The sequence below is a fragment of the Xiphias gladius genome, chromosome 2, assembly GCF_016859285.1.
Source record: "Xiphias gladius isolate SHS-SW01 ecotype Sanya breed wild chromosome 2, ASM1685928v1, whole genome shotgun sequence".
In the NCBI taxonomy this organism is placed as follows: domain Eukaryota; kingdom Metazoa; phylum Chordata; class Actinopteri; order Istiophoriformes; family Xiphiidae; genus Xiphias; species Xiphias gladius.
Genome location: NC_053401.1, coordinates 12,340,948 through 12,351,057, shown reverse-complemented (window position 1 = coordinate 12,351,057; position 10,110 = coordinate 12,340,948). Strand labels below are relative to the sequence as shown.

At 40.3% G+C, this 10,110-nt stretch overlaps 1 protein-coding gene across 3 annotated transcripts in view; it reads left to right on the top strand.

The window, feature by feature from the left end:
* Positions 1 to 3,062: 3,062 nt before the first annotated feature.
* Positions 3,063 to 10,110, top strand: part of mdfic (MyoD family inhibitor domain containing) — a 115,226-nt gene continuing 108,178 nt past the window's right edge. For 2 of the 3 annotated variants that reach the window (XR_005709251.1, XR_005709252.1), the window contains exons 1-3: positions 3,063 to 3,392; positions 3,690 to 3,878; positions 5,895 to 6,005. Coding sequence is in view for 1 of the 3 variants with exons in the window: in XM_040150688.1 (XP_040006622.1) it covers positions 3,785 to 3,878; positions 5,895 to 6,005 (205 nt within the window). In the remaining 2 variants the exon portion in view is untranslated. The remainder of the gene's footprint in view (positions 3,393 to 3,689; positions 3,879 to 5,894; positions 6,006 to 10,110) is intronic. The other variant, XM_040150688.1, reaches the window with a different exon arrangement.

Below are 10,110 nucleotides of genomic sequence, written 5' to 3'. Positions count from 1 at the left end.
CTTTATACTATACTAAGCTAAGCTGATTGTTGGCTGATTGTTGGCTCCAGCTCTAAATCTACTGTACAGACGTGAGAGTGGTGATCTTCTCATCAAACTCTTGTGAAGAAAGAGAATAAGCGTATTTCCCAAAATGTCAAACTCTTGCTTTTAAAGCAATTCTATCTTAAACTGTATTCAAGACAAGCAGCAAAGACTTACAATGTCTGGCCTACTGCAGTGGGAGTGTTATTGGGATTTGTGTGTATGTGTCTGTGCCATGGAAAGCCAGTCACAGAGATGCGTGTTTGTTTGGGGCCAGACTCCCTCCTTACCCAGTGAAAGGAGGATTAGGTTTGTCGGCAGCGTTTGCCTACTGAGCTGGCGCTTCTCTTCACCACTACACACTCCAACAATCAGGCAAGCTGCCAAACAAACAGATGAAGTCAACAGAGAGACGTTTCCTTGTGTCTTCTCAGATGTGACTGTAACAGATGCAACACTGACACCAACGCTTGACACAGTGTGACAGCCTACTGTGTCTACACAGCCGCCTCCACTTTGACTTATTTTGAAGGAGGAGGGAGGGAGTCGGGGATGACACTATGCACATGATCACACACAAGATAATGTTTGTCAGCAGCAACAGCGGTGTCACTATGTAAGAGAGACAAAGACAGACAACAGGGGTTGATTTCACGGTGCAGTCATGTTGCATTTACATTCCTCAAAAGATTTCCATATGTGGGGAGGACCTCACAGTCCGTTTTTTGACAATACAATCTCCGAGGTGAACTTTGGTCATTACACACTGCAAGGTCAAAATCCCATTACTTAAATGCAATTTTACCCATGATTTTTTCCTACAGGCCCCATCTCTCAAATATATCTCCACAATGCCACCCAGATAGGCGAGCTGAAAGCACTGCATGCTGGTTAACGGAGTTCTTGGCTTTGAGCAGCTCCAGGGGATGGAGTGAGGGAGTATCTGTATCCAAGTAATTACAGTCTGAGGGGGCACAGAGGTCCTCTGTGATTACACATCAGCCCTGTAATGGATTCAACACTTATAGACGGAGAGAGAGAGGGAGCTGCATTCCTTAACTTCCCATTGCAAAAGCAGGGGACGGCCGAGTGAGAGCAGGCAAGGTGGGGTGGGGTAGGTAGGTATATCTGCAAGATGGATTACGTGGGGTTTGCCGAGTTCAACATTGACACAGATTCATCGTAAATCATTATGCCGGGGACCCAGAGTGATTTCTGCATTAGGAGCAGAAAATGGAGTTCAGCCAGTCAATGAGGGAGGGCATATTTCACATCAATCACCTCCACACTCTCATGTTACCAAGGCTTAAATCTCACTTATACTGTTACCAATAGGGTTCAATGCCTATGATGGCAATCAGCAAGACACTGCAATAACAATACCCTACTGACTACACAGAGGACATAGCATGGGGCTCCGCTGCCATTTTTTAAAGTGAATTATATATGAATTGAAATGGAGAAAAGTAAAAAATGATGTTGGCACCAAAGAGGTAGTTGAGATTATAATTCTGTTGTGTATATATATAGTTTTTCAAACTTTAAACTCATGTTGGCTAACTTTCCAGCTGACTTCCTGCAGCGGATTTATTCATATTCTTCATGGAGATAAGGTTAACAAGGGGCTGAGTTTGTAACTGAGGTTGCCAAGTATCCACCCAAAAACACTTAAGATATTGAGGGTTTCAGTGAAGCAAATTTTACTGTGGAGAAAAATTACAGTTTGGTTGAAATTGGCTTTACTTCCCTGTTGTTTGGGGTCCCATAGACCACAGCATGTAGTCACAGTATGTGGAAAAGTACTGGAGGGGTAATACTTCTCATCGGCACAAATTGCCATTTGATGACGGTGACAAAATATGGCAACGATCATAAAACATTGTGATTACAGCAAATAAGGAAGTAGTTTATGTTTTATATGTTAAATGGCGTAGTCATAAACAAATACCTACTCCTTTTTTTTACCAAGAACACATTCTCAGACAAAGAAATCTACAGTATGTTATCCAACAAAGTGACCCTACTTATGTTTGGGGTCAGTTAGACCCCGGAGGGGTTTAACTCCCTACATCCTACCTACCATAAACCTCTTTATAAACAGTAACGTTCTAATAGACTTACTCTATTTGGGGATTAGGATAGTCAACACCAAACACACATACAGAGCATATGAAAACCCATTAGATTTAACCATGTTCACAGCTGGGGTCTCTGAGACCACCGAAAAAGAATTAATGTGACCTTGTCTGTCATGGGCTTGTGAAACATGTCGTCAGTTCAAAATTATGTTTATAAGCCATTTTAAAACTAGCAAAAGTCATGAAGTATCAAGTTGCTAAAACAATGTTGCATACAATTTCTGAGCTGCTAAAGAGGACCTATGGTCCCCAGGGCCCCAACATTAGGATTACTAATTCATATTGCAACTTTTAAATTAACCACAATTAGGCAATTAGAAGCCTATAGAAATGTAAAGTTTCACTGAAGTACATTTTGAATGATCATTATTGATGGCTTTATTTGATGTTGCTGACCTGTGTGTTTTACATTATGCCATTGAGTAAAAAAAAAAAAAATCAAACAATACTTTCAAATGTTAATTATGTACAACTTTAGGTTCATCAGAAAAAAAAAAAAAAAGTCATAATAAACTCACGTGATAACAATTAAACTTTCGCCGTGACAACTGAGCAACTCAGCCACGACATGTTGAGTACAATGAATAAGTTTAAATTTTTTTTTTTTTTAATTTGACTTTGAGTTAATCACACCTGGATTTAACGTTTTAGTCCGAAAGTAGGGCTCACTAAATATGTTTCGACAGATATTTCAATCATTATACTCTAGACTAATTTTAAGACATTTTAAAATGTAAAATAGTTATAATAATATTATAAAGCTCAGGTATCTGATACATTTTTTACATTTTATATTTGATTTATATCTATAATCAAGTTTTCCCCAACTTGAAGTTTTTTGGGGACACACTTTCAGGGAGGACTTTGTTCAATTCGCGGCCGCCAAGGGGAAGCCGCGACAGAGAAGAGTGGCTACACTGGCTGGGGTGCAGGAATCCGGATATGATGAAAGTTGTAGACGCAACTATCCTCAGAAAAACTACCGCCACTGAACTTCGAAGGCGTCGCGAGGATCACCGCTGATATTTTTTTTTTGGTACGTCAACAACCTCCGGACTAAGTAGGACTGGGACAAGCTGGCAACTAAATTTACCTTAAGTTCTTGGACGCCAAGTTACTCTTACACCCAGTTTGGTGTTCGTCCTCCTAGCGTCCCCGGGAAAGAGTTGGAGGAAGGAAGCATGGAAATAAGTCAGATTTGAAAGCAAGGGAGTTGGTCATGTTTGAAAGGTAAGTTATGCTTTATAAACAATATGTCCGCTTCGGCAATAAACAGCACTTAGGAAGCATCCGTCGCTTTTTGATGAAGAAAAGGGAGTGAGCGAAGAAATGCACTGCACATAGTCTTTCTCCAAGTTTATGTAAAAAGGGAGAGAAGGGAAATTTCCACTGAGTTTTACTGGCTCTCCGACGTCACTTTCTCGCTGTGTGAATAAGCAGACGACTCTCTCAAGTTGAGTAATGATTTGCACGGCGTCGCTTCGTGTCTTCAAGCCTGTGCTGATGATGGGACATTGGTTTTCACAGCGCTGAGGGCTGAGGGGACAGGGAGGAACAACTTCGGGTGTGTGTGTGTGTGTGTGTGCGTGCGTGTGTGTGTGTCCCGAGGCGACGACTGTCTCATGTCCAAGGAGACCGTCCTTCCTCCGGATGGGCCGGCAGGGCCAGGGAAGGGCCCACAGCAGGAGACGAAACCCCTGCTGTCAGCCTCTCACGGTAAGGGCACAAGGGACGGGCCTGAGTTCAGTAACATGGGGGGGGGGGGGACCTTGAATTTAGGTGACAAAAAGCGGGGTCTGGGATTCAATGGGGGCCTTAAAAGGGGCCATCCAGCAAGTAGTAGTTGGTCCAATATTTGATTAAGTGGTAGGATAGTCAGGAAAAATTAACCCCAAAGTGTAAATATTTCCAGATCTGCGCTGGTTCACATCTAACAATATACCTCTGCTCTAATTGGGTCTGTCACCCAAATTCTTGTTGTCCACAAACCCCTAGGTGTATCTGTTTAAGCACCCTGGGACATGCAAACATTTAGGAATCCCTCCAATATAAAGAGTGGCTCATGTGTACATCCAGTTATATCTTGTGAATGTTTATGGAGGGTTTTTTAAAAATTTTTTTTCCCCTCCCCATGCAGCCACTGCACTAGCAATGAAAATGAGCTACAAATATCTGTGACACATTCTGTCAAGAACTCATGTTGATCGTGCAGTCAAACATGAGAGAAACAGTCTAAAAAGCAAATACAGAAAGTGAGTCAATGAATGCATTAAGTGATTACTGGTGCATATCACCATTCATCACTCCGCCTGGGACAATATCAGCCCTGTCGTCTTAAATTATATTCATGTGACTTTAAGTATACATCAGTGTCTTTGCTCCAGTGTTAAGCCTTGATAATGTTTTTGCTTTTTTCCTCAATAAAGTCTGAAGAAACGCCCTGGTGACTATTAACAGCAACCACAGCCAATTATAGTTTTTAATTAACTTTCTAGTTGCCCCTAAGATTATCACATGTAAAATAAGCTTTAGCCCCACACCCCCCTTTCATTTTTCTTCAAACAAGCAATGAACCGTTAACCATCCTATTTATACCAAGCATCATTATGGCACTGTCAAAAAATAGCAAAGTAGGACAAAGTAAGCAATCACTGGGGCTGCTGGATTGCGAATGGATTTTTGCTGGACCTTTAAAGGCACTTGCAGTAAAGACTGGAATTCCCCTGTCAGGAGACTGCGGATGTACTGAGAATAGACCAATTTATTTCTAACTGAGATCACTAAATACTGTGATGCATCACAGAGTACTGCTTCTAACACAACTGCCCTTACCATACATCAGCTCCCGGCTGAGATATGTGCCAAATCTATCTAGAGCTGCAGGCCTGTGGTCATTCCACTCCGCCATCCATTACTGCTTACAAACAGAGAGTTTTGTAGCATTGGAACGAACACATCAAGCTTTGGTAAACATGATTTTTAGGTTTTGCTGAATCGTTCTTCACCGTTTTTTTTTCTTTAGGATCACAGCTAATGACACAGTATGTAACTGAAAAACTTTCAAGAAAAACTGTGGGCCACGAGCAGGCATCTGGCACCGAACCAGTGAATAAAGTCATTGTGGAAGGTTTATTTACAGAACAAAGCAGCAGTGTGCAATGAGCAAAGCGTCAGCGAGTCTTGAAGTCAAGAAGACTGAAGACATGGCTTAGAGAGATGAGTGAAACTGTCTCGTGTTTTTGAACAACCATCGGTCCTGGAGTTTTTGCCCACATGATTTTTCCAATTTAGATGAATGCAGCCTTTATGGCAGTAAAACGTTTAGCAGGTAGAGCACACCCAGGAGCAGAAAGAGAAAAAATGAGATCCAGAGCTCTGGCAAGGCCTTTACCTGAACCGCCCCACCATGTTGTGCAGCCATTTGCCAGTGGCCTGTGTTTTTGCTGGCAAAAATAGGCAGAGTGGTCGCTGCACCTCCGGCTCGTCCAGCTGTCTATGATGTTTTGTCCACTGTGGCTGACCCTGCAGTACAAGTTTACATCTGTTTGTGGAGGAATGGCTGTAATACACGTTAAGTTAGAGTAGCTGAGCTCATTATAGGATAACATTAAATTAAACAACTGAAGCTGGCTCTAGTAGACACTGCACAGCATCTTATTTTGCTTCTTAAATTTTTGTGCAACAGGTTTTCCTTATTCAACTGTGTTTAACATTAAACGCTTGTGACCCTAGATGCTTGTGACAGTGAATCATCAGGAAGAACACCGTCTCCTGGGAAACCAGTTGCTGAAGGAAAAAGTCACGTGACGGACGAGAAGCCTAATTATTGCGAGCCCGTAAGAAGTAAGTTTTAACAACCTGGGAAAGCTGTGGGCGGACAGCAGGGTATCTTGATGTTATTTTTCATGATAAACAACAATGAGGCGTTTAATTGGAGACAGTGAAAATGATTAACATAATCTGCTTGCGTAGTCATATGTTTGGGTTTAACTGCAGTAGGTGTTCAGTATTGTTTTATATAATACATAAATGGTTATAATTTTACCCTTTTTCATGAACATGCTCGAACTGTCAAGAATAGTTGTTGTTATGACAGTTGCACAGTGTACATGCACAAGGCAGGTTCAGTTGGCCAACTAAAATATTAGCTTCAGTGTTTCCAATTAAAATGATATCTAGATATCACTGAGGGCTCTTGGCAAGTGACTGGTAATGTGCGTGATCTCTCGTTGTCATAATGACGAAAACTTGGCTTGTTTCTTTGTTTATGATTCTCCTTCCAACCCTCAGCCCTCAGTTTAGGAAGTGGGGAAACCCTGGTTCTGGTTTGTGGTTCTGGCATTAACTGCCTTAACGCACTGATTGCGTCTTAGCCACAATGTTTTAACCATGTACCAAACATTTACCTGTTGGACAGGAGTTTTGCCAGAAGCGAGAGGCATTTTTCTGTTGAACAGTGTGTTCACTGTCATTCTGCTTTAAGTCACATTACAGAGGTATATTATTCCTACTAATAATCTACCATATCAGTAAAATATGTTATAGAGTTTAAAATCATGGTTGGCTTTTTTCAGCATTTTCAAATTTGATTTTATAACCTGCGAAACTTTGGAAGCCCAAATTGTAACTCTGAAATAATCACTGCTTTAAGCAAATGTCCTGATACAGGGAGGTCTCGTAAAACAATTATTTGGCATCGAACTGCTGAGTTATTAGGAGGTCTAAATATCTAGATGCACCCTTGTTCTGTAAAATGACTTGATACTGAGCTATAGATCGCAGGTCACAAAAGGAAACTGGCTAAGAGTTTTGTGTGTGTCTTATTGTTCCTAAGAAGAGTGAGGTGTGTCAACAATGGCTAATAGCCGCTGATTGGTTCCATCCATGTAAGTGCCTAGGTATAATTAGGATTGTGTTTGCATTTGACACAACAGTTCTTTTGTTTCTAGGTTGTTAACTTTTCCAGGGTGCATTTTCCTGCCTTTTCTTTTTGGTATTAAGCTTAATGACTCGCAAGTGGTTTATTTACTAAAGCAGCGGGGAAAAGAGATTCAGTTGCAAAAAAAAAAAGATTTTCTAGCTTGGCTGGTATGTGGAGTATTGCACTTCTGGAGGGAGGGATGCTTTTCTTTCATCTCAGCAGATAAGCCCCTGTGACAACAGTTTTGCGTTGTAATTGAAGGCAGCCCCCTTTCACCCCCAAAAGCATCCACACACAGACTCTGTTGCACATATGCACACACAGACTGTCTTGTAAGGGAATTTTAGAGGAAGATATGCTACTTCTCTTTTGATAAGAGTTACAAGAACATAGAATAGTCATATCAAACAAAGACAGAACTCCAAATTTGTGCTCTGATAATCTTTGTAAAAGTTTTATGTTACCTGTGTCTGTTTGTGGTTAAATCAAAGTTGCAAGTTCTTACATTAAATGGCGGCTCAAGTTCACCTATTTTCTACATAGACCCTAGCAATCTCACTCTGGTTTTGAGTTTGTTGAGGTGACCAATCAGAATGCTCGCTGGCAGGGGCAAATGAGAGCCCTCTTCAACGCAGAAACAGGAAATCAATAAGAAATCATCTGCTTGTGTACATCCTGGCCCTTGCTTTTTGACCCCCCCCCATCCGATTTAAAGCTTGTGTACAGTATGTGGATGGTGACTTTTCACAACAAGAGGAAGCCTGTTGTAATAACAGCACAGATTCTATTTCAGTTATGATAACATTGTTTTGACAAGTTGTCTTTTTAACCAGTGGGTCCCCTTTATAACAGGAAAGTAAACATGGCAGTGGTTTCATGGTAATTTAAAACTGTTCTTCATGGAGCACAGCATGCATTTGCATGAGAGTGCAGCAAGCAGTGTTCGAGAGTAACTGAATCTTGACACACAGTTGCAAAAATTAAACATTAGACGTGTGACCTAAAAAGCTGAAGTGTCTGAATTTGTTGTTTCAGAAATCCACATAGTTGGAAAAAAAAGCTGAAGTGTTGTTGCTCGCAGGATTGCCAACCACTGTGGCCTGTTATAGACGAAAAGTACAATTCTGCCCTTCCTGTAAGGCCTTTGTCAATGAACAGTTCCTCTGTGTCTCCGCCATCCTGGGGGAGGAGGGAAAATCTTGTGGGGGAGACAGACATTCCTCAGGAGACCGTTCTGGGTTTTCAAGCAGCTGATATCTCCTGCAAACAGGGCCTTAGCTTTCCAGCTCCTCCCTCGAAATAAATTGCTACCACACTGGACCAGTTTTAGGAGTTTAATCGTCACATTATTCACCGGATTGTCAAATACTTTTTTTTTTAAATGCTTCTGTGGTTGATAAAGATGACCTTACTAGCTTCCAAAGAACGGGTCTGTTTTTTTTATCTCATGAAAATTCTGTCGTGAAAAAAGGAAGGTCAAATAACATGACTCTCTTTTTTTTTTTAAAAAGAAGACATTAGTCTGACCTTTGTGTGAATCCCTGATTGGGCTCTTTAGTGGCACACCTTCAAGGTTATTACCTGTGCGCAGAACTGACCTTTCAGAAGTGAATTTGTGACCCCTCATAAATGCAGTAAAAGGGATTGTTTAATGGGAGAGTGTCTCATACTTACACCTGTCTTGCAAGAACAGATTCCTTGACAGTGTAACAATTAAGGATCATATACAAAACTATAAAGTGTTATTATAGTAGACAGTTGGTGGAGTTAGATTAAGATAAAAGAATTGCTTTCATCAACAGCGCTGAAATGTGTTTGCTGTGTTGAATCAACATTCTCAGACTGTCACATTTTGACTCATGTATATTCCAAAGTTACTTAAGTACTTTAAGACTTTTTAACCCAGAATGTTTCAGCTATAGGAATTGCATAGTGATTGTTGTTATGCAAAATTCATATCTTTATTGTAAACCTCAGAGCCCTGTCTCTGCAGAAATAGTGTGTCTAAACCACAGACCTATTATAGATGGAACCGTAATTTTCAAGTGATTACTTACCAGTGGGTCATAGAATCAAAAACTGTATAAATAGGGTGAAATGCTAGTGTAGGGGTTGATTAAAATGGCCATTGTAATTCTACCTCTGTTGTAATTATTTTCTCATTGTCTTGGTGCAGATAGATTTCATATGGGAAATTTCAAGTGTGTTAATTAGCATATTTTACCCGAAGAGCCCAAGCCTATTCACCGTTAAATATTTTTTTCGATATTCAAAATACTTGAGCCAAATGATTAGATATGCATACCTCAATTCATGGACTGAAGTCTTTTAAATGCTTACGTTAGATACAAGGGAACATATATGGATTTTGATTGTGGAGGAAGAGAGTTTTTTTTTTTTTTTTTTTTTCCTTCATCGCAGAGAATTTGGTTATTCAGAGTAATCTCTCCAAGTTATTTTAACACCAATTGACCTTTTTGTCCAAATGGTTCTTGTGCAGCACATATCTGCAGTGGTGTAAAAAATAGTCAGATCTTTTTTCTTTAATGAAAGAAGCAATACCACGTGTACTAGGTAAAAATACTCAAGAAAAGCTCTTTAAAAGTACAGACGTATTAGCCGGAAAATGTACTACGTGGATGGAATAATTTCATTTAATGATAGTAGAGGTGGTGCAAGTCAGTTATGGGTTTTTATTTAGAATCTTAATCTGCAAATTAAGTAGTAAAGCAGTGGAATAACAGAAAAATGTTGTCAGTGAGGTAGATGTATAAATTGTCATAAAATGGAAATAAAGAAGTTAAGTAGAAGTACCTCAAACTGTAGAGTGCTTGAGTAAATAATTTATGGCAATTTTATAATATACATAATACATGACTACATAATAGTCTCCCTTATCTTTTGTACCTTATTTTGTCTGTTTAGCACAGGTAAGGTAGGTAGACAGCTCTGCTCATATTTATCGTCTCCCGACCCAGTGCCACGCAAGTCACAGTCAGTGTCTTTCACAAGCCACTCACAGAGAGA